Source organism: Hypomesus nipponensis, chromosome 25, assembly GCF_054491055.1.
Source record: "Hypomesus nipponensis isolate SF chromosome 25, ASM5449105v1, whole genome shotgun sequence".
In the NCBI taxonomy this organism is placed as follows: domain Eukaryota; kingdom Metazoa; phylum Chordata; class Actinopteri; order Osmeriformes; family Osmeridae; genus Hypomesus; species Hypomesus nipponensis.
Window position 1 is genome coordinate 5,192,190 of NC_140385.1, and position 23,088 is coordinate 5,215,277.

Consider the following 23,088-nt stretch of genomic DNA (forward strand, 5'->3'; position numbering starts at 1 on the left):
GCGTGTGGTTCATTTCTGACTGTATATTGTCCATTTGAAAACTCTTTCCATAATTGCATACGTCCCTATAATGCATTTAATTATTCGCGTACTGATAAAGATCTGTTTCCTAAATACAAAGTTCAAATGAGACTATTTGTAGTAAAATTAAAGGGACATAAGCCGATCTCTCGACTACCCCCTCCGGAGATCACCGAACTGTGACGTTGGAGAAGCCGTTGCGACGCCTGTTGGAGTTCGAGCGAAAGAGCGAAGGGAAGCAAAATGGCGGAACTTGAAGATGTTACGCTGGATGGTAAACCTTTACATTCGCTTCGTGTGGCAGATTTAAAACTCGCTTTGGAACAACGAAATTTGCCAAAAAGCGGGCAGAAAAATGCACTTATTAAGCGACTGAAAGGGGTAAGTTGTGTGCATGTTTAATCCTAATAGCGAGTACCTGTCAAGTTCAGCAGGAGGCGAGAGAGGGGGTTAGAGGCCGTGTGTCAGTGAATCTGAAGCGGGAATGCAAAACGTTTGCAGGTTTGCACACCTTATGTTCGTGGAGAACATGAAATGGCTATTTCCAATGTATAATTGAAATACCTCGAACTTTATTTCAAATTCATAATCCATAACGTTACTTAATGGCTCTCGGTGGCATTGCTCGGGCCCATGCGTAGTGTTTTTTGAATGGCTAGCTCGGTGTTGCTATGCTAGCCATCATTTTCCTCACTGTATTTGAGTTGCTGTCGTCGGGCCCGCGCTCCGCCTGTAGTGAGTGAGAGAGGAGGGGGCAGGGTAATGGTGGCGCGCCAACCCTGATTACACAGACGGAGCGAGCTAGATTAATTGCAGGCAGCATTAACTACTGGAGCTCGCTAATAAACCCGAACTACAATCGAGGAAGACATTTCGTACTCTGCCACGCAGATTTAATCCGTAAATGTTGCAGTACTGTGTAATATATGTTAATCTTTATTAGCTGCGAAAGTTAATTTGTCCGGTCCTGGCAATATATTTCCTTACCTTGCCATATAACTTCTTACAAATTGTTTTAGCACTAAAAGTCTACATGTTGACAATCGTTTAATTTAGCAATTTGTTCAAATTCTCAATGAAGGAGGAATCTAAACAAGTTGAATCTCTCTCAGCGATTAACAACTGCGTGAGTAGTATCCTGCCTAAAACCAACGGCTACTACCCGTGTAGCCCTGGCTAGCTTACTATTTTGCGTTGCACGGGCCCTGTGTTTTTAGCTAAAACTATTCAGTGCTGTTTCTTCTCTTAACTTCGGTTACACAACAAGGCTCTCTTTTTGCAAAATCACCGTGCTTGGGGACAGGAGGTTTCTTTTTCTCAACGGTTGTTGAAACTTTATTTTATTCTGTTTACTAGTGAGTCAATAAGAGTATGACTGAACGATCTGGTAGTTTTAATGTACGTTAGGTGTATGTTTAGGTGCTTCTCCTATGATGATTCCGCCATGCTAATACCGATGCACCAGGCTGACAGTGTGTCTACCTGCGTGTAAGTGAGTTGAACTTGTCTTCTCACGCTGACTGTGTCAGGGTGTGCTGAGGAGAACCACCGAATTATAGACGTTATAGAACACTTCTATTTCTTGCGTGGAATGCATGGAATCCGTAAAAATTCAAACTTTCTCTGCTTTTGCGTTCTTGTTTTCCCAGGCACTGATGTTGGAGAACCTCCAGAGAACATCAACTCCTCACATTGGACTCCAGCCCAACTCCCAGGTAAGAATGCGCCAGCTGAACAGTACAGTACCAGACCACTATCTTCAGTGTGCTTTTTTCACTACTCCAGCAAAGTGTTTAGATGCCATCGTGCTAATAGTCGTTTCCCTGGATGTCTGTGTGACTGTTGTTGTTGTGTCTTGTCTCCGTGCAGATAGGGGAGGAGATGAGTCAGAACAGCTTTATAAAACAGTACCTGGCCAAACAGCAGGAGCTGCTTCGACAGAGGCTGGAGCGGGAGGCCAGGGAGGCTGCGGAGGCTGACGGTGAGGCTCACGCTCGCTCCGTTAACGGCACACGCTCGCTCCGTTTAACGGCACGCGCTTCACGACCGTCCAACCACATTTGCTGAAAGCATCCGCTTAATGAATATGTTCAAGTTCAAGTATTTTATTGTCAGATGCACAGAACAACACAGGGTCAGACTGGGCACACAAAAATTCTTAGGACACAAAGCAACCTGGCATAACATGACGGAATACTCAGAACATAGATTACATTTATGTTAAGATCAAGTATAATAAACCTCTGGATAAGAGCGTCTGCTAAAATGACTAAATGTAAATATACAAAATTATATACAATACAGTATATGAAACCTCTAATACACTTAATAACCTAATGTAATATCATTGCTTAGAGATCACTGGAACGGTCAAAAGACATCGGATACTCTATGTCCTCGTTCTCTGGAGGGGTCAAAAGGCATCCTTACAGATGTCAGGAATGAACAGCGCATTTTCCATGTACATTTAGTCATTGAGCAGATGCTCTTATCCAGAGCGACTTACAGTAAGTACAGGGACATTCCCCCCAAGGCAAGTAGGGTGAAGTGCCTTGCCCAAGGACACAATGTAATTTGGCACAGCGGGGAATCGATCCGGCAACCTTCTGACTACTAGCCGGACTCCCTCACCGCTCAGCCATCTGACTAGCCCAGTAGACATTGTCATCACAGTCGGACACGAACGGCCTGTTTGGTCCAGAAAGCATGATCAACATTGACTCTCTCATATATGTCTATTATGGACAATAGACAGTAGCCTGAAATTGAAGACCAGTGACCACTTAGTGTTGGAACAATAGCTTTGATACTAAACAACAGAATCTTGGTTTAGATCACCATTTATGCATCTCTATAGCGATAGGCAAGGTATTTGATTGTCATTCATGTGCCGACAGTTTACTCCCCAAACAACACCTGGGAGGGTATGGGTCTAGAATAAAATGCCAATGGGTATAGCTCAGTAGAGAGAGCATTTGTCTGCAGATCACAAGATTGCAGGTTCAAACCTCGCGTACTTCTCCAATGATGATTCCGCCATGCTAATACCGATGCACCAGGTTGACAGTGTGTCTACCTGCGTGTAAGTGAGTTGAACTGTCCTTCTCACGCTGACGGTGTCAGAGTGTGCTGAGGAGAAACAAAAATTCTTTTAGAAACTGTTTCCTCTTATACTGGCCAGGATGACTCGGGTACCCTCTTTCAAGTGATGCTGACGCAACCAAACAATGAGCCAGTGGTTCTTAACCCTGGCCCTTGCATGTTTTAGATGTTTCCCTGCTTCAACACACCTGATTCAAATAAATGGGTCGTTGTCTAGCTCTGTAGAAGCCTGGTAACGAACATGTATTTGAATCAAGTGTGTTGGAGCCAAGAAACATCTAAAACACGCAGGACAGGGGTTCCCTGAGGACATGGTTAAGAACCACCGCAACAAGCAGTCCCCCTTGAATTGTGCTCGTTTTGAGACCGAGTGTTGGGGTGAAAAGAAAAGTTTTCAGGGTACAAATCTGCTTTTTGTTTACATAAAAGAAGCAAATTGTGCGCCTGGCTTGACCCGTGACCTCCCTTTCTCTCTGAGACAGAAAGCCCGGCCATCCCAGAAGAGATGGACCTCACAGGGGGAAATGACGGGGCCTATCTCCAAGACAAGGTCAGTAACCTCAACACACACACACACACACACACACAGAAAATACATTACAAGAGGCAAAAAAGAAAGTACAATAATCCCCTTTTGGTCTTTAATATCTCCTGGCAAGTGAGGACATGACTGCGTTGCAGTCGGCAAGGCAACATCTGTTCATTGCGCCCTCAAACCTTGTGTGTCTGTGTGCCTCTGTCTACAGCACCACCCAATGCCCTCTCAGCCTCCATTGACCAGGGCAGAAGAAGAAGGAGGTGGACTGCCAGGAGGTCCACTGATGATTGGTCAGGGGATGATGGGCCAGGGGCTGATGGGCCAGGGGCTGATGGGCCAGGGGTTGATGGGCCAGGGGCTGATGGGCCAGGGGTTGATGGGCCAGGGGTTGATGGGCCAGGGGCTGATGGGTCAGGGGCTGATGGGTCAGGGGCTGATGGGTCAGGGGCTGATGGGTCGCAGGCCAGACTTCAGCTCTGGATCTGTTCCCCAGGAATCCTCTGACACCCCTGGGGGCCGTATCCAGCGCCCTCCCCTCCACCCAGGCCACGAAGAGCCCGCCACCCCCTCCCCACCCCGGGCAGTGGCCTCCCTGTCAGTTCGTGTCCTGGGCCAGCCTGAGCGCCAGGGCTTGCCCCCCTCCATGCCCCGCCCCCAGGAGAAGGAAGGCATAGCCCCCGCAGAGCCAGGCTCCGCCCACCCCGTGCTGCACCAGAGCCGGTCCGCCCGTGCGGCAGCCGGCCGCGCCCACGACGACAGCGATGACGACGACGACGACGATGACGACGACAGCGAGGAGGACGAAGAGTGGGGCCCGGCGGCGGGGGCGAGGAGAGGCGGGGGTGGACGAGCCCCCCCCATGCCCCCGCAGCCCTCCCCCAGTGTCCCAACGGCCGGCCGGGAGAGATCCAGACGCAAGCTCCAGCCCCCGCAGCACATCCCCCCACAGCAGGTACACCAACCCCCCATGCTGCGTCAACCCACCCCACCCCCGTCTCCACCCCCAGAGCTCTCCTTCCCCCTCCCTGACACCCCCAAGCAGAGCCCGCCAGACATGGATGAGCCAGAGGGAGCAGGGCCCGGGATGGCAGGCGGGGCAGCTCGCCCCCCTCCAGGGCTCCAGAGGCAAGACTCCGACTCCAGTTCCCGCTCCAGCAGCCCAGAGCCGCCGCAACAGCGCCGGCCTGGCCCCCTCTCCCTGCTGGCCCGCAAGATGGAGTCCGAGGGAGCCTTCGGCGCGGAGGGACGGAAGAGAAGCGAGGACGGCCAGGCGGGTCCTGTCATGGCTGGCTCAGGAGAGAGCATGCCCGGGGTGGGAGAGGGGCCAGGTGTGGTTGTGTTCCCTGGAAGTGCTGTCGTCCACACAGGCAGCTCAGCGGGTCACGTTGTCCCCGTACCCGAGGTTCTGGCCCCGGTTGACATGTCGGCGACTCGTCCCACGGCCGTCCCCACCATCACCCTCGGGTCCGCCTCGGAGCTCCAGAGACAGGCTGAAAGGGAGAAGGGACAAACGGAGGACAAGAAAGAAAGGGAGAGCAGTCTGCCGCCGTGGAAACGTGGAAGAGACTTTACCTCCGCAGCCCTCTGTGCTGCAGCCGCGTCTCAGGTGGGGGCGGAGGAACCTCCAGGAGACCAGGGGGGGTCGGCCGCGTCCCCCCAGACGTCCAAGAAGTCGTTCTTCCAGAGGGACACTCCCCAGGCCCCCACCTCCCCTCCAGGCACCACGAGGAGGCCCCGCATGTTCTCCGACACCTCCACCGGTTCCATGGTGTCCGCCGCCAAGCCGGACCACCCTCTCCGCCAGGGGGTTCTAGTCTCAGGACCCCAGTCCGCAGACATGGAGGTCACCGCCACACCACCTGACAAGGCGTCCCCCAAGAAGCCTGACGGAAATGACGTGGAGATGCCCAATACTGAAATCAAGAAGAGGGGTCCGTTGGAGTTCAAGGATGTTCCAGTGAAGAGCCAGTTGGAGCCTATGGGGCCTGTGTTGCCCCCTGTAGCCCCAGCCGGTAAGGTGCCAGAGAGGGGGAGGCAGGAGAAGAAGGATAAAGGCAAGAAGTCCCCTGCCTCCAGCGCCTCGTCATCCTCCGACTCTGACTCTGGATCGTCTTCGTCATCGGGATCATCCTCCTCCTCATCCTCCCAGGACAAGTCCCGCGCCACCAGGCTAAAGAAGGTCAGTTATTGGTTGATAGAAATGTCTATCAATCTTGCTACGACAGTGCTGTCGTAGCGTCTTGTTGGCACGCTTCACACACCAGCGGCGTTTGCGCCCACGACCGTGCTTCTCCTATGATGATTCCGCCATGCTAATACCGATGCACCAGGCTGACAGTGTGTCTACCTGCGTGTAAGTGAGTTGAACTCGTCTTCTCACGCTGACGGTGTCAGGGTGTGCTGAGGGGGAAACCAACTAAATTTAAAAAAAGTTATGACGTGCTTCTATTTCCTGTTTGGAATGCGTAGAACACCTGCAAAACTCGGAACTTGAGAATGTTGCTATTGACGCCTTCCATTCTGTGTTTAACATATTTCGCATTTCCAACTGCTTCCCCTCTCCTTACACCATCCTATTGTTTGTACCTTTTAACCAATGTATTGTACCAGTCACGTACCTTCATCTACACTGCTACAACTCGCAACGCAAAAGCTTTTGACTAATTCCAAAATAACGTCCCATCGCTGCCAAAGGTCCTGCTCATTTCTCCCCTTCTCCTTTTCCTCAGAAGGCCGCCCCAGGAAAGGGGGATGGACAAAGAGGACAAGTTAAAGGACAGTCCAAAAAACTCCCTGCAAGGTAGGTCAGACGCTTCACACAGAAACACAGTCTATCCCTTTCATTTACATTACATATACATTTAGTCGTTTAGCAGACGCTCTTATCCAGAGCGACTTACAGTAAGTACAGGGACATTCCCCCCGAGGCAAGTAGGGTGAAGTGCCTTGCCAGAGGACACTACGTCATTTTGCACAGCCGGGAATCCAACCGGCAGCCTTCTGATTAGTAGCCCGATCCCCTAACCGCTCAGCCATCTGACTCCCCCTCCCTTTCAGTCTACAGACTTGTTGTGCAATACCTTACATATTAAAACAAAAATGCAAACTGCTCTTAGTTGATTTTGCATGTTGTGGTGATCTCCCCCACGTTCTATTACTTTACTCCTGTTATTATTGTGCATCGGCGGTTGACATGAGTTGGTGACAAGTTGCTTTTTGCATGTAAATGACTGTGTGGTTCAGCTTTATCTTGCTGTGGCTTGTTTGAAATTGTCTGGTGTGGATTCACGTTTCAAGGTTAATAATATAAATGTGATATTGACGCGGAATACTACAAGAAAGCAGAATCTGTTTCTTTGAGGCCTGTGTCCTATGAACATAGTTTTGTATTAAGGTCTGTTTAGCCATATCCAGTTAATTTAGAAAAGCATTTGCAATTGGATTTGGCATAGATCTACATTCAGTCAAATCTAAGCATGTTTTCTTTTAATTTTATGGATGATGGGATGGTGATGGGACAATGGGTCACTGCCCAGCATTGAAACTTTCTGGTTTCAATATGAAGGTTGTTCAGTTCTCTAAGGGGCTGTTAGGGATGATATTTAGAATTACCCTGCAGATACACTTACTATTCCTTTCCACATACACACATGAAACCAAACTCATTCAGCTACTCTACTGAAAAACCTTACATGCATACAAGTGAAATGCTTTTACATTCACAACTGAAACACTCACACTAACAGAAATATACACAAGCAAAAAGCTCTGTTTTGAGGTATTTAATGTGTGAAGCCTTCACACATGGTAAAGTGCTCAGAATTAAAATACTCTCAAATAGTAAAATATGGAAAAATACATTTTGTATGAAAGCATTGCAGTATGGTGTAGGAGAGGACTTTATTTCAAACGAAAGGCATTTCAATCGAATCAGAAGGTGTAAGTTTGGTTTGTGCTTGTGAGAAGAAAAGTACACGTATATTCATAGTAATTCTGAATAATGTCGAACCCTCTTACAGTTTAATGGTCACTGGAAGGCAGCTATTATGGCATTCACTTAAGATTGATTTGTAACAGCACAATGTTCCTGTATTAACTTGGGCACATTGGCAAGTTAGAATCTATTAATAAATCGGTCTTAAAGTTATATCCAGACAGTTTACTTTGGCAATCTATCTAATTGTTACAAATTAGCGGTCGCTCAGTCACCATAGTAAATGCTCATAACTAAAAGTGCGTTGTTACTCACGCTATTACTAATTATAGACCGCACTATTTCTTGTCAGGCGTTCAATGCGGCAGCCCTACAACCGGTGTGGCCTTTCCTGTGAAAAAAACGGTCCTTGTTCTCCCTCCCTCTTCTCGCAACGCATTAATTTCCCCTTTCGCCAGCCATCATGGCCGTCATGCGTGCATTGCTACTCTGATACCGACGCAGTGCACAATCCCCGCTCTTGCAAAAGGATTTCGCGTCCTCGATTTCAATCCACGCCTGACCGGAATAATCGATCGCGACAGAGCTATAGTTGTCGGGGTTCCAGCCCGGCAATATGCTGTCTGAAGGCAACAAAAACGGGTAAGATAGTGTGAGAGCGAGACTGAGAGGTTAGGCTGGTGGTTAGATACCCTTCATTGGCAGACAGACAGCGGCGTTGAAATATCTCATGTCTCAACTGCTCCGTCACCCTGCCTGCCTACCTGTCTGATGCACTCTTATCAGATTACGGCTTCGTAGCCAGTGAATCTGGACCGGTGAAATTAGTGATTTAGCACATACGAGGTGTGTAACATGCGTTCCCCATGTGAGTTCCTGCGTTTATGGGGGTGGGGGAACCGGTTTTATTTAGGAGGGGGTGGTTAGTTAATTTCGGGGGAATCACTCCACGTCTCTATGGCGCGCACAGACAGCCTTGCAAGCAGCGATATATATATATATATAAATATAAATGTATGTTCAGGTGCTTAGATTCATAGCGTCACAGGGAGAATCGTGCAGCGTTTCCCATCTTATGAATTAAACAAAAGATTGACTCTGTCCATCCTCTATTCAGTCGTGTCTCCTGTAGCATGTATGTAAATCTCCCCCACACTTGATATTTTTCAAGTGATAAACACAAGCTTTTTTTTCTAGCTTTTTTTTAAGGCAATAGAAAAGAGTATCCATTTTAAAACTCAATATGGATGATCTATGTTTTGTTCTTCACCATGTTGGGGTGGAGATGGTGTCAGGATAACAGTTAGCGAAGGAGCTAGCATGTGTCATGGGAGATCATTAATTCTGACATCTGTTAGCCATCCTGGCAGTGTGAAAGAGGCCTGATGGAGCGACATAATAGTCCCGACTGTTTGACTCGCTAAACCTCAGAGACGGTCTCCTGGTACAAGTACACCATCTGACTACTCTCTCTCTCCTTGTCTGTGTGATGCTGGTATATTCCGTGACACGCTGTTGGACCAGAAACTCAGTCAGTTGTCGTTAGCCTAGTTTGTGTCGGGTCGTTTTCGCCTGCTCACCTAGTTACTCCAAAGCATCATGGGCCACACCCAGGGGGAACGTCCTTAGTGACCATCAACAGGGTTCATCACTATTAACCTCCAGTCCTGGTGAGTCTAATAATGCCACCATTCATTATTAGAGGTACAGAAGAGTGGTGGACTGGCATCAGCAAAACTGTCTTTGTAATGGAGTGTGTGTGTGTGTGTGGCGGGGGGGGGCGTGTGTGTGTGTGTGGGGAGGGGGGGGCGTGTGTGTGTACACAGTCATAATAATGACTGCTCCACCAGTGTCCCTCTGGTGATGTTGTAGACATCTGTCTCCTCACAGGACTTGTATCGAAAGTGTGTATTAGCGGAACAACATGCCAATCACACACACACACACACACACACTGAGAGAAAAAAGAAGGGTTAAAGCCCCCTCCCCCTCAAGGAACAAATCTCCAAGGCGATAGCAAAGGTTCTCTCGGTCTCTCCAGACTCCTGTGACTACATGATGTCATCTGTCCCCCCCTGAGGCACAACAAAAGCCTCCCATTGGCTGTGTTCTCTTTCAGGCAATCCAGAGAATAGGATTGACTCCAGAAAATACAATTGCGTGGTTGATTAGCTTGTGGGAGATGGCTATTGTCATGGTTACCCTCAGCGACTTGCATTGCTCCGTGTCATTCTTAGCTTCTGCTCGTCATGCCTGTCGTATTGGCCCCCGCGCTCATGTCCTTGAAACTGTAACCCCCGTTTGAAAAGCTTGCTCATGCCCGGGAACGTCGCTCCTCAATGCCGCCTCGCAGTTCTGCATTAAAGGTACGAACGCGGAACAGAGGTCGTTGTTGTGCCGGCAATAAGCCGGCAGCAGAGGTGGTCACAGAGCTGAATGGACGTCTGTGTGACAGGTGGAGCTGGCATGGCTGCACGACACGCTGGATGCCGACACTGACGTCACGCCTCTGATTCTGGAACGCCGGCATGATATCGAAACTCCCCTCATGGGGCAGCATCAAGTGGGAAAGTGTTTTGTTTACACCGATGTAAACAAAACAAAACCTTTTGCGGTGACGTGTCTTCTGGGATCTCTGTACAAAAGAGGCTTATTTGAGCACATTGCTCTAAAACATGGACTACACTCTCTGTAATGGCTGGACCCATGGGAACTACAACTCCCATCACACCGGCTGCACAGGAGAACTCTGACCCCAGTGGTCCCGCCCCAGATCTCTGTCAGCATACCAGAGACTGTCCCCTGATGCTAACTCACCTACAGGAGACTCGTTTGTGTTTGTACGGTTTCTCATTATAAACACAGGGTCCATCAGAGAACCAGGCTGGGGGTCACATGACTTGACCCAAACCAGATGTCTTTGTGAATCTTATTTTTATAAGTTATCTCTGTATTAGTATGTATGGCCCATGATGCAGCAGACAAGCAATGCAGCTTGTGATGCAGCGGTACAAGGTCTGACTGTCACATCCATCCATCCACCCCTCATTCACACCGTTAACATCATTGAGGTGTCCCTGTGTAGGTGTGGTGTTGGCTGTGTTCCTGCTAATGTCAGCAGTGCTTTCCTCGCCGTGTGTTTGTGTGTCAACATCCAAGAGTTTGTTTAAGGAGTATTTGTGACCCTGGAGCAGCATGGTGTCGCTTGGTTGGCGAGTTATTTATAGTTGGACTGACCCAGTTCACCAGCCTCAACCATCCTTGTGCTCTCTCTCTCCGCCCCGCCCTCTCTCTCTCCTGTTTCCTGTCCCTCGGACACTTTGGATGACCCTCATCTCTGTTTCTGATGAGTGGCACAATCACTTCTGTCTTTACATATCCTCCCCCTGGGTGCTCTGTGTGTCATTGGCTAGCGTTGGGTTTTGACTAGCTTCTTCACTTGCAGAATCCTCTTCAGTTTGGGGGGATGAACTTCCGTATCGTGGTGTTTTCGTACTCTGCTAATATCCATCTCGGTGTCTCTCGCTCTCTCTCCTCTTCCGTTCTGCCCTCATACCCTATCAATCCCCCCCCCCCTCACACACACACACTCCCTCCCCCCACACACTCTCCCTCTCACTGTCTCTCTCTCTCTCTCTCTCTCTCTGTCTTTCTCTCTGTCTCCTCCCTTTCCTCCATCTCCTCTCCTTCTCCTCCAGGGAGGTGAAGTCTCAGCCCAGTGGCCCTTCGGTGATGGAGGTGGACCAGGACTCTGAGAGCTCCCCAGCGCAGGCCGTCCAGGAGGCCGACCCCGACCGCAGTGAGGGTCGTCTGGAGGAGGTAAGACCGCTGAGAGGGAGGGCCCTGGCTCCTCTACACCCAGAAGCACGTGGGAGCTAACCAGGGAAGTGGGTGGCGCTGCTGGAGACGGGTGGGGCGGCCAGCCCCTGAATCAATCCTAAAGCTCCTTGACTAACCTCTACAATATGTGGTACATCTAGGAAGTAAAACCAAAATACAATTCCTTCTCTCTGATAAGCTTACGAGGGGGTGGGGATAAAACATCCATCCAGTAAGATCTTCACAGTTGGCATAAGTCTCAGGTTGGGGGGGGCGGAGTGGTTTGATTTGGGGATTGGCTGGTTCGTTACAGACATTACAATGTATACAATAGGGCTGAGCCTTCACTAACTTCTCTGTCCTCTTGACTGAGTATGATACAGCTAACTTTGTTTCTAGATCTTTCTCTCACACGTAGGCTAGTGTTCTGCTCACCACCTTCTCTTGTCCGTACATAGATTGTTACCATAGTGACAGGACTGCAGGTGGGGGTGGTAAACGCTGCGTGAAATTAGACATGAACCCCTGACAGGTTGCATGCTCCTCACCCTGGTGTGTGTGTGTGTGTGTGTTGTAAGATAAATGTCTTGTATGATTGCCTCATGCGTTCTCACCTACTGTTGCAAGCTAACCTACCACCTTACCTTGCTGTCCTAGCTTGGGTTCCATTTTTACCCAAGTTCTAGTTGATATCTATAGCTTCTTGTGTTACTGCAGTCATTTGATATTACATAAATCATTTACAGCCAACATAGTAGCTGGCTTGGCATTTTAAAATGAACTTATTCCTGAACAGAATTTAAACAGAACTCAGTTTTGTGACGCACTTCATACTACTTTTCTCTTCTACATGTGATGAGATATTAATGCAGTTTGCAGTTTCTAAGCCCTAATGAAATTGCCCAGCCCTGTGTGTGTGTGTGTGTGTGTGTGTGTGTGTGTGTGTGTGTGTGTGTGTATGGGTAGGTGTGTGTGTGTGTTTGTCATTGACCCCAGGGTTTGCATGAGTAATAGCCCTGACTGTGTGTGGGGAGAGATACATCAGGATTCTTTTTCTTCCTCCCTCTTTTCTCTCCCCACTCCTTTCTTCCTTGTCTCTGTCTCTCTCTGTCCTGAATCTCTGTCTCTCTCTGTCTCTCTGTCTCTCTCTCTCTGTCTCTCTCTCTCTGTCTCTCTCTCTCTGTCTCTCTCTCTCTGTCTCTCTCTCTGTCTCTCTCTCTGTCTCTCTCTCTCTCTGTCTCTCTCTGTCTCTCTCTCTCTCTGTCTCTCTCTCTCTGTCTCTCTCTCTGTCTCTCTCTCTCTGTCTCTCTCTGTCTCTGTCTCTCTGTCTCTCTATCCGTGTATCTCTCTGTCTCTCTCTCTCTCTCTCTGTCTCTCTCTCTGTCTCTCTCTCTCTGTCTCTCTCTGTCTCTGTCTCTCTGTCTCTCTATCCGTGTATCTCTCTGTCTCTCTCTCTCTCTCTGTCTCTCTCTGTGTCTCTCTCTCTGTCCTGAATCTCTCCCCGTACCTTCTCTCTTACACTATACATGCTCGTTATTCTCTCTATCTCTTTTTGTATGGAATGACTGCTGTTTAAAACCCCATTGATTGCTTTGTTATGAAGGTGCCCATTCCTCTTCCATTGCCCCTAATGGTACCTGCGTACTACTACCAACATCACCTCCACCACTCCTCCTCCTGCCCCGCTATGCCCAAGCGTCTTGGCGGTACCTGAACTAGGCCCAGAGTCTACGCCCACCTCCGCACTGAGCTAAGCCCCAGCCAGAGAGCCCGAGAGCTGGCCTGAGCCCTGAGCCTACGAGGCCGATGCTGACCCCCCCCCCCACCCCTCTCTCTCTCGCTCACCCTCCTCCAGCCCAGCCCCCTTCCTTTCCAACCCTGCACACATCCCTCTGGCTCTCTGTATGAGCCTTCTCCGGCCCGGAGCCAGCCTGGAACACTGGAACGCACAGATCCAGACCAGAGCCGGGGGGGGGGGGGAGATGGAGGAAGGAGGGGGGTGGGGTTGCCACGTTGCCGTGGTAACCGCCCCGACAAGGGGGCGTGTGTGTGTGTGAGAAGGACGAGAGGGACGGAGGCAGAAGAGCTGCTGTCTATCTGATGCACTCCTCCTGTCCAGCTTGCCAGCTGCCATTTTGTGGAGAAGGGAGAAGCTCCAGCTAAAGCTACCAGCCCCACTGCCACAGAAAGAGAGAGAGAGAGGAGAAAAAGCAAGCGAAGAAGAAGCTCTCCCTCGCTCGTCTGCAAGCTGTCTGTCTTCCGGTGGGACCTATCCTATGAGAGAGGGGATTCCTGACGTCCTGTTCCCTGTGTCCACCCCCTCCATGTCAACCTGCCCTCTACTGGCGGAGAGCAGTACTACAAGGCAGATGTTGCTGCCTAATGTGTATTATTGAACTGAGATCCGTTTCCCTGTGTTGAGCAGGACCCGTAAAGGTGCCCAACGTTGTATGTTGAAGGACTCCCGTTTCAAACACTGGATCTATACCGGGAATATTGGAAAAAGGACATTGGTTTTGCAATCACAATTTGGAACTGCAACCGCAATGCACTGTTCCAGGACTATACAGATATTCACTATGAGGTTCTGTGGACTTGTTTAATGGGACCCATCTGTGCCGTATCCGGGAGGATTTTCCCTGCCCTGCACAGCTGTTGTCATATAATTGGCTGGACTGTCAAGGCAAGTTGTCATAATCTAGCATGATTGGCTGGTCAAACCCACAGCCGAGACATTCGTTTCAACCCCGGTGATTTAAGGACCATGCCGCAGTTTGTGCTGGTCTCGTGTGTGCTACACGCTTGGGACCATCTTGTTTTTGATTTTTTGTCTTTTTTTTTTTTTTTCATTTTTTTTTTATGGGTGAACTCTGACTCGACTTGGCAGCTGTTCACCCACAACAAAGACATTTTAAAAGAGTCTCACAGAAGAGTCAACCTGGACGCTTGCAGGATACTTGATACATCACTGGCTGTGTGTTCACCTGTGAGTCCTGCATGAACTTCAGCCCATGATGCTGTTTTTTCTGATGGAGAGGTTCACATCCACCGAGGGAACTTTGCTTCCCTTCGCCGTCTGGTTTCCTGTTACTCGGCTCCAGAGGAACATCCTGAGCCATGCTGTGGCCTCAGCGGATTACGGATTTCAACCGACGATTCATTTGGACTGTTCAGAGACTTTCGGCTAACTTTCGTCTAACTTTGCCACGGACACAAAGGAATCTGATTTTGTTTTTGGGGACTTTCCGATTCCTTCCTAACTGAAATTACAACCGAAGATGCGTTTGATTTGCCGAGACAACGCGACAAATGAAACTGTCCGTCAAACTGTCCTGTCCCCGCCCCCTTCAGGAAAAAAAGTCTGCACACTCAAACCGAGTCCCGCCCTCACTCCTCTGCCTACTCTGATTGGACCCTTGTTGCCTAGATACAGTGCACACTGCCGTGCGGTTGGGCCATAGCCAAGCCAGTGAGGAATCAGGTGTCAATGGTACCAGGAAATGACTTGTCATTTTTCTCTCTAATTGAGCTGTATTTATTTTTAACTGTAAAAAGAATGTCAGCTATTGTATTTTCTCAGAGCCTTAGGTTGTTACTTGGATACTGAAGGAATCTATTTTATGTTTATCTTGGTTACTCTAAAGATCTTTAAACTATCAGGAATACTGCAGTTTTAATTGGATCTTATTGGTATTCAAATATCACCATGGTAATGCCAAAGCCAACGTTGCCTCTGCATTAGCAGAGCAAGCCTATGTTGATAAAGTGTCAAATCTGGTGATTTTTAAACTGCAGTATGAACAGAATCCTGTCCTGGTTTCCTTGGTCTAACAGAGAGCAGTTCTCCACCAATCACCTTCCACCTCTGTTGCAATGACAGCTACTTGTCAGCGTAGGTCATGGTCACTGCAGACTAACCTTAAGTCTACAACCCCCTGGAACCTAAGTCACAAATCCTGTATGAATACGCAATACTTAAGAGATACACTTGCCTGAATTAAGACCGTGTAGTCCCAGACCCCCCCCCCCCCCCTACGCACACACACACACTTATGCTGTATCCACACACAGGAAAGGACACACGCACACAGGAAAGGCACTTTGGTTGTACTTTTCCTAACGAGCTGCCCAAGGATATCCAGTTTCCTCCTTCTGCTGGTCATTAACCTCACAGAGATCATAAAACACATCGATCCCTGGCATTGGGTGGGTCCAGTCTCTCCCAGCCGTCTTCTCCCGACTGCTTAATGCACATTGTGAAACCCCCCCCCCCCCTCCCATGGCCCAGAGTTTTGCAGCCTCTCTGTCACAGCAGTAGAAGTCCGCTAATGATTTACCGATTCCCTGTCTTAGAACAGAGGTGGAGGAGAGTCTGGAGTCCCTCTCTCCGTATAGACCCAAGCCCCCCCCCCTCCTTTCTGTTCCCTCCCTTTCCTTTTCAATGTGGCTCAATAGGAGCCTGTCCTGGCTCTCTCTCTCTCTCTCTCTCTGTGTCTCTCCTCTCCCCCCTCCCCCCTTTCTCTTCTCTGTTTGCCTGCTGTGTTTGTGTCTGTCTCACAGTCTCACATCTCCCCACACCCCTGGGGTATCTCTATGTCCTCTCTATTTTTCCAGGGCTCTACTCCTAAGGCTTTTGCAGCCCGCAAGATCTCCCTGACCAGTGAGTATACCCGTCTCCAGAACAGTGAGTATACGTGTTAGCAAGCTAGCATAGCCACTGCTGGGATGATGGCAATCGGTGGCCGGAAAGATGCAAGACAATTAAAAAGTTGACTTGCTTTATTAGGACTTTGCCGGATCATGTTACCCAGAGGTCTTCAATCCTGGTCCTCGAGGGCCACTGTCCTGCATGTTCTAAATGTTTCCCTGCTCCAACACACCTTATTCAAATGAGGGGGTTGTTATCTAGCTCAGCAGAAGCCTGGTAACGACCATTCATTTGAATCAGGTGTGTTAAAGCAGGGAAATATCTAAAACATACAGGACAAGGAGTCCCTGAGGATCAGGATTGAAGACTTCTAATGTAACCAGTTGAGGCAGAGAGTGGTCAGTTGACTGAGGCCATGGGTTACAAACATCCTTACATAAAATGAATAGACACGTTTAAATATAGTTCCAACAGAATGTTTCTTTATAGGGCACTGCATGTGGTCAGCATGTTTGTATTCTTGAAAGATTCTACCTGACAGTACCGTAACACATTAAAGCCTTTCCCTATGTAGTGTCTCACTGACTCCTGTTAGGGGAGTCGGATAGATGAGCGTTTAGGGAATCGGGCTATTAGTCAGAAGCTTGCATGTTCGATTCCCGTCCGTGTCAAATAACTTTTTGTCCTTGGGCAAGGCACTTCACCCTACTTGCCTCGGGGGAATGTCCTTGTACTTACTGTAAGTCGCTCTGGATAAGAGCGTCTGCTAAATGACTAAGTGTAAATGTTAGTTCGAACAAGTGAGGCCCTGATCTATATGTGGAATAGAGTGGGTTATACAGCATGACCTCTTGACCTAAGTAGGAGAGAGCCCTCTCTCTCACAGAAATTCTGCAAATCAGCCAACAGTGAGTTACCATGTAATTAGCTTAGCGCCACACAATACGGTGAGTCATCAAGTTAGCATAGCCATCCACTGTCCACTGAGTGTATACCGGTTAGCTAGCTAGCATAGCACGCCCCTCAGCCAATGACACGCCTTCTCTCCTCCCAGCAGGCAGCAAGACGTCTCCAGTTAGCGGCGAGGCCGGTGCGGGGGAGGCGGAGTCAGGTGGGCTGGGCGGGAGGAAGAGGAGGTGGGGCTCCAGCACAGCCGTCACTGCCAAGAAGCCGTCCATTAGCATCACCACCGACTCACTCAAGGTAGAGCAGCACGCTCTCTAACACGGTGGTTTTCAACCCTGGTCCTCAGGGAACCAGGTCCTGCATGTTTGAGATTTTTACCCTGCTTCAACACACCTGATTCAAATGAATGGGTTGTTACCAGGCTTCTGCAGAGCTAAATAATGACTCATTAATTTCACCCTGAGGACCAGGGTTGAAAACCATACAAACACACACATAAACACAAGCCAACCTAATCCCACACACTCAAGCTAACTACTAGAGTCTCTGAAACACTCTCAAATCTTTTTCTCCTTTCTTCCTCAAACCTCCCTCACCCCTTTTCACTCTCTCCCACCTGCTCCTCTTCTCAAGTCTCTGATCCCAGACATAAAGGCCAGCCAGGAGGCAGTGGTTGAGCTGCACCCAGAGGAGCTGCACCTGTCTGGGGAGGAGGAGGAGGAGGAGGAAGAGAGGGCTGAGGAGGACACCCCCTCCAGGGAGAACAGGGAGGACCAGGGCCTGGACAAGGGCCTGCAGATCAGACGCACAGTCACTCAGGTACACTTTCACGTTTGTCTCTGGCTTCACTGACAGAAGGGGGGTAATCATGTGTAGCATTTACATCAGTGGTTCTTAACCCCGGTCCTCAGGGAAACCCCTGTCCTGCATGTTTGAGATGTTTCCCTGCTCCAACACACCTGATTCAAATAAATGGGTCATTATGTAGCTCTGTAGAAGCCTGGTAACGAACATGCATTTGAAATTGAATGCAAGAAAATGCAAGACAGGGGTTCCCCGAGGACAGGGTTAAGAACCACTGATCGACATGATCAGTTTATGACTTTCTGAAGGTGATTTGAACCTTCTGCGGAAGTAGTCCAGTGGTTTATCATGTGGCGTTGTGGCTCTCGCCCTCCGGCCTCTCTCTCCTCACAGGTGGTCCCTGGTGACAGCCAGAAGAATGGGCAGAGAGACCAGAGGGATGAGGAAGAGGAGGAGAAACGAGACCAGGAGAGAGGAAGGACACGCAAGGACAGGAGGAAGAGCAGCGCTTCAGAGGACGCCGTGAAGACCGAGCCCTCCACACAGGACGCCGACGCCCAGAAAGGTGAACCTCACACCTCATTCAGATTCCCAGCTCGCAGCCTGTATGGAGGTGGAGTTTCACCTGTGTGGAGGTGGAGGTGGAGTTTCACCTGTGTGGAGGTGGAGTTTCACCTGTGTGGAGGTGGAGGTGGAGGTGGAGTTTCACCTGTGTGGAGGTGGAGGTGGAGTTTCACCTGTGTGGAGGTGGAGGTGGAGTTTCACCTGTGTGGAGGTGGAGTTTTAACCGATATTGATAAGAAGAAATCCTTCACAATCTCTTGAACTTTACGTTCTCCGACTCCCCTCCCTCCCTCCTTCCCCAATCTCTCTCTAACTCCCCCCCCCTCCCTCCCTCAGTCACCCCCAGCGACACCCTGGTGCGCCGCTCCATCAGCCAGCAGAAGTCTGGCGTGTCCATCACCATCGACGACCCCGTCCGCTTGGCCAAGCAGCCCTCCCCGCCCCGCGGCAAAGTCTCCAAGATCGTCCATGTTTCCAACCTGGTAAGCATGGAGGACGACACCTGACGTGATCCGAACGCTCCCCCTCTCTCTCCCCTGCCGTCATGGGAGTGAGTCATGCTCGAGCAGATGGCAGCAGAGTCTCAGTGTTGTGTTTCTGTATCGGGTCTGTAAATCCAGAGTCTTTAATGCTGAGTCGAGTCCCTCTGGGTCCAATTAAGCTGTTCTAGTTTGGTTTTTCATTGTGCGTGGGTCTGCGAGAAGGAAAACGATGAAGGATCTCAGCCCGGCCCCCTCTCTCCCCATGTTCCCCAACATCCTCCCAGTGTCTCCCCACCAAACATGAAATGCCAACGTGCCATGAAACCTCCTTTTTTCAGTTCCAGTGAAGCTCCACCTGAGAGATTCGAGTACATGTCTGTATTGGGGTTTGGTTCCACGTCTGTAAACCAGTGAGTCCCATCTCTGAGGTGACCCCTCTCGTCCGTTCTTCTCCAGGTGCGACCTTTCACCCTGGGCCAGCTGAAGGAGCTGCTGAACCGCAGCGGTTCCCTGGTGGAGGAGGGCTTCTGGATCGACAAGATCAAGTCCCACTGCTACGTCACTGTGAGTAGCACCCCCACCCACCTTACTGACCCTGTAATCACATGCATAATAGGATAACTACATCATATAACTCCACGATGAATGCAGCAAAGACGATGGAAGTATAACATTAAGTTTACGTTGAAAAATATATTTCCCCAAAATAAATGTCCACACTGTCTTTGCTGTATATAAATGTCAGTCTTGAATATGAGAGAATGCAGTTGACTCTTTTTCCCCAACCTCTCTCACTTTACCTTTTAACTCCGTCATACTCTCTCTATATCTCCCTTTCCTTTTCTCTACCTGTCTCTCTCCTTCTCTTTTTCTCTACCTGTCTCTCCCTCTCTCTCCCTCTCCTTTTCTCTACCTGCCTCTCCCTCCCTCTCCGTCTCTCTCTCCCTTTCTCTACCTGCCTCTCCCTCTCCTTTTCTCTCCCTCCCTCTCTCCCTCTCTCTCCCTCTCTGTCTCCCTCACCCTTTCTCTCCCTCTCTGTCTCCCTCACCCTTTCTCTCCCTCTCTGTCTCTCCCTCTCTCTGTCTCTCCTTTTCTCTCCCTCTCTCTCCCTCTCCTTTTCTCTCCCTCTCTGTCTCTCCCTCTCTCTGTCTCTCCTTTTCTCTCTCTCTCTCCCTCTCTGTCTCCCTCTCCTTTTCTCTCCCTCTCCTTTTCTCTCCCTCCCTCTCTCCCTCTCTGTCTCCCTCTCTCTCCCTCTCCTTTTCTCTCCCTCTCTCTCCCTCCCCGTCTCCCTCTCCCTCAGTATGCCTCTACAGAGGAGGCAGTGGCCACCAGGGCAGCCCTCCATGGGGTGAAGTGGCCCCAGAGCAACCCTAAAGTCCTCAGCGTGGACTTCTGTGAACAGGAAGAGGTAAGCTCACACCCACCACGCGCGATGGGAGTCAGGTGGCTGAGCGGTTAGGGAATCGGTCTAGTAATCAGAAGGTTGCCTGATCGATTCCCAGTCGTGCCAAAATGACATTGTGTCCTTGGGCAAGGCAATTCACCCTACTTGCCTCATGGAGAATGTCCCCGTACTTACTGTAAGTCGCTCTGGATAAGAGCGCCTACTAAATGACTAAATGTAAATGCCGCTGTAAAACAACATGTTGTACAGATCACACACACACAGAGAACATAATAACCGTCTCTTTCCTCTCCGTCCTCCAGCTGGACTTCCACCGGGGTCTCCTGGTTGTGGAGCGGGCCGGGGAGGAGCAGGGGCCCCATCCCGGTGGTCCTCACGGCCGGCCGGCCGCCCTGCCCCCCCTGATGCCCGAGCGCGGCGGGCTGGGCGGGGCGCGGGACCAGTGGGCAGAGCGAGAGAGGGAGATGGAGCGTCGGGAGAGGACCCGGGCAGAGAGGGAGTGGGACCGGGACAAGATCCGAGACTTCGGGAGGCCGGGGGAGGAGGGCAGGCGCTCCCCCTCCCGGGAGAGGAGAAGGAAAGAGAGGGGGAAGAGCAAGGAGAAGAAAACCGACAAAAAGGGTGAGGGAAAGACAGAGTCACTGTTTCCCCGAGGTGATGTACTTGGACGACTGACCAACTTCCTGCTGTGATAATAGCGAGTTTGTTGTTTTTCCTCAGTAACTAACAGTTTTTAATTTTATTATTTTAGTGGAGAAAGGAGATGAGCCTCCAGTCAAACTGCTTGACGACCTGTTCCAGAAGACCAAAGCAGCTCCATGTATATACTGGCTTCCCCTCTCAGAGGAGCAGGTTAGTCTCTCTCTCTCTGTTTCTCTCTCTCTCTCTCTCTCTCTCTCTCTCTCTCTCTCTCTCTCTTGCTGTCATTCTCTCTCTCTGTGTCTCTCTCTCTCTCTCTCTTGCACACACACACACAGAGAGAGAGAGAGAGAGCGTTCTCATCATCCCTGCTGTGTCTGTGTCCCCAGGCGGCTCAGAGGGTGCTGGACCGCGCCGAGCGGCAGAAGGAGAGAGAGAGGCGACGAAAAGAACTGCAGGAGGAGGAGGAGAAGAAACGCGAGGAGGAGCGGAAGGAGAGGGTCAAAAACAGAGAGAAGGAGGGTGGGGCAGCCGCTGCTGCTGGAGGAGGAGCAGGAGGAGGAGGAGGAGCGGGCAGAGGAGTGGAGGGAGACAAGGATCGAGACAGGGAGAGGGAGAGAGACAAGGGGAGGGAGAGGGGCAGGGACAGAGAGGGGGGGGATAAGAGGAGGGAGGGATACAGACCCCGCGCCCCTTCCGGGGGCGTAGTTGCCGGACGGCGCTCCCGTAGCCGTAGCAACCCCAGAGACAGACGCCGCTGAAGTGCGCTGGTCTGACGAGGGGAGGGAGGGATGGAGAGAGTAGAAGGAGGGAGGGATGGAGAGAGAGGGGAGGAGAACACAAACAAACGCGCCAGAAAGGAGGGATTAATTAGCCTGTCCTCCACCTTGAGAGGGTTCCCTTTTCTCCACAGTCTGCCCTGCTTCACTTAGCCGTCTGTCACCCTCACTGCTTCAGGTTGACCCGTTTAAAAGCCGGACGTCTTCCCACTCTCTCCTGTTGTCTCTGCCCCCCCCCCCCCCCCTCTTGTACATTATACTGTGTTGGTCTCACATCTAGGTTGATTTGAAGTGTTTTTAGCGAAGTATACATGCCAACTCTCTCCGACTCCCACTTTTTCCCTCTTTCGCTCTTTCTCTCCTTTACGTCTATCTAGAGCGCTATGCCTTTTCTCGTATGGCCTTGTGCTCTCCCCCCCCACCACCCCCCGCCCGCTTTTTTTTATACCAGAGAAACTAGTGAAAAGACAGGTTGGTTTGGATGGGTAGCTAGCTGGCACCTAGCTTGTGCCACTCCCTGAGGTTTGGAATGAGAAACTCCCCGTTTAAGCTCTGTGGTCACACAGTTTGAAGTCCCCTGTAATAAAGCGGGTCCCAAATAGCCCTCCTGAACTATGTGCTAGAATTCAGTTTAGTGTCTCCGCTCCTTCACGTTCCTGATTTCTTTTTCTACCGACCGTCGTCTTTGTGGGATCATATGAAGGAGCTATTTTTTCTTTTTCTTGCTTTTGAAGTTTTTACGAATCATGTAAATTTCAGCCTTGGAGGTTTTGTGTTTAATATAGCGTGGTTCCCCCCCCCCCCCCCCCACCAAGGTTTCAGCAACATGTCGTTACACTGTTGACAGAATGCTTGAATTTGAAACTAGGAACATTTGTCTTTCCCTTGTGACGGTTATAGACATTATACGTGTGTTGTGTAGGAGGGGGGGTGGGGTGAGGATTATTTGAAAGGTACACTGTTAAGCATGTATAATGTTCTGTATTTGGTTGTTTCCAGTGGGTGTGTGAGGAAGGAGAAAGAATCCTGAGAGGGTTCTAGAACACTCGTCACACCACCATTCTCCCTGCTCACTTTTCTCCAGAATGCTCAGCTGATTGGCTGATCTCAAATCAATTGATGGGAAGGGTTTCAGGTGCACACTACTGAGAAAAAGATGGAGGGTCAGGGTGTAAAGTGGTACTGGTCTCGCCTCTTCTAGTTGCTTCTCCGGGTAGCAGTGATGACCCTTCCTGCCCTGTTTCTTTCCGCTGTTCAAATAAGGGAGTTTATCCTAAATAGATCTCACAAGTAATTATTACTGTTTTAATATTTTGGAATTTTATGTGTTTGAAACTGATTTTCTAATTTTGCTCCAATTTGATTTGTCAGTTGATTTTTTTTCTCTCCTGTAAGTACTGAATGTACAAAGATTAAAACAATAAATTTAAAGTTAAACATTTCGTTT

The 23,088-nt window shown here is 49.9% G+C and overlaps 1 protein-coding gene and 3 non-coding genes across 9 annotated transcripts; all 4 read left to right on the forward strand.

Moving 5' to 3' along the window:
* Window positions 1–218: 218 nt before the first annotated feature.
* acin1b (apoptotic chromatin condensation inducer 1b) lies at window positions 219–23,083 on the forward strand. Of its 6 annotated transcripts, none has more exons than XM_084691730.1 (17): window positions 219–402; window positions 1,671–1,736; window positions 1,891–2,002; window positions 3,606–3,673; window positions 3,870–5,840; window positions 6,394–6,461; window positions 11,294–11,414; window positions 16,029–16,098; window positions 17,117–17,265; window positions 17,602–17,787; window positions 18,166–18,337; window positions 18,673–18,818; window positions 19,275–19,382; window positions 20,119–20,226; window positions 20,526–20,844; window positions 20,975–21,075; window positions 21,252–23,083. In XM_084691730.1, the coding sequence occupies exons 1-17, from the start codon at window positions 265–267 to the stop codon at window positions 21,621–21,623; spliced, it is 4,275 nt and encodes a 1,424-aa protein (XP_084547856.1). In that variant the 5' UTR covers window positions 219–264; the 3' UTR covers window positions 21,624–23,083. The 6 variants fall into 6 exon arrangements, with proteins under 6 accessions (XP_084547856.1, XP_084547855.1, XP_084547857.1 ...); XM_084691729.1 differs by having other exon boundaries at window positions 220–402; window positions 6,391–6,461; window positions 17,120–17,265; XM_084691731.1 differs by having other exon boundaries at window positions 220–402; window positions 6,391–6,461; window positions 16,029–16,074.
* Window positions 1,447–1,565, forward strand: LOC146221986 (small nucleolar RNA U6-53/MBII-28). The gene has a single exon (XR_014750713.1). It is a non-coding gene; the product is annotated as a small nucleolar RNA U6-53/MBII-28 (small nucleolar RNA).
* Window positions 3,041–3,141, forward strand: LOC146221987 (small nucleolar RNA U6-53/MBII-28). Its single transcript, XR_014750711.1, has one exon. It is a non-coding gene; the product is annotated as a small nucleolar RNA U6-53/MBII-28 (small nucleolar RNA).
* Window positions 5,952–6,052, forward strand: LOC146221988 (small nucleolar RNA U6-53/MBII-28). Its single transcript, XR_014750712.1, has one exon. It is a non-coding gene; the product is annotated as a small nucleolar RNA U6-53/MBII-28 (small nucleolar RNA).
* Window positions 23,084–23,088: the final 5 nt, after the last annotated feature.

Coding starts and splice junctions, on each gene's coding strand:
- acin1b (XM_084691734.1), top strand. CDS start 265: ATGGCGGAACTTGAAGATGTTACGCTGGATGGTAAACCTTTACATTCG. Junction 3,674..3,869: donor GGGCCTATCTCCAAGACAAG/GTCAGTAACCTC, acceptor CTCTGTCTACAG/CACCACCCAATGCCCTCTCA. Junction 5,841..6,390: donor GCGCCACCAGGCTAAAGAAG/GTCAGTTATTGG, acceptor CCTTTTCCTCAG/AAGGCCGCCCCAGGAAAGGG.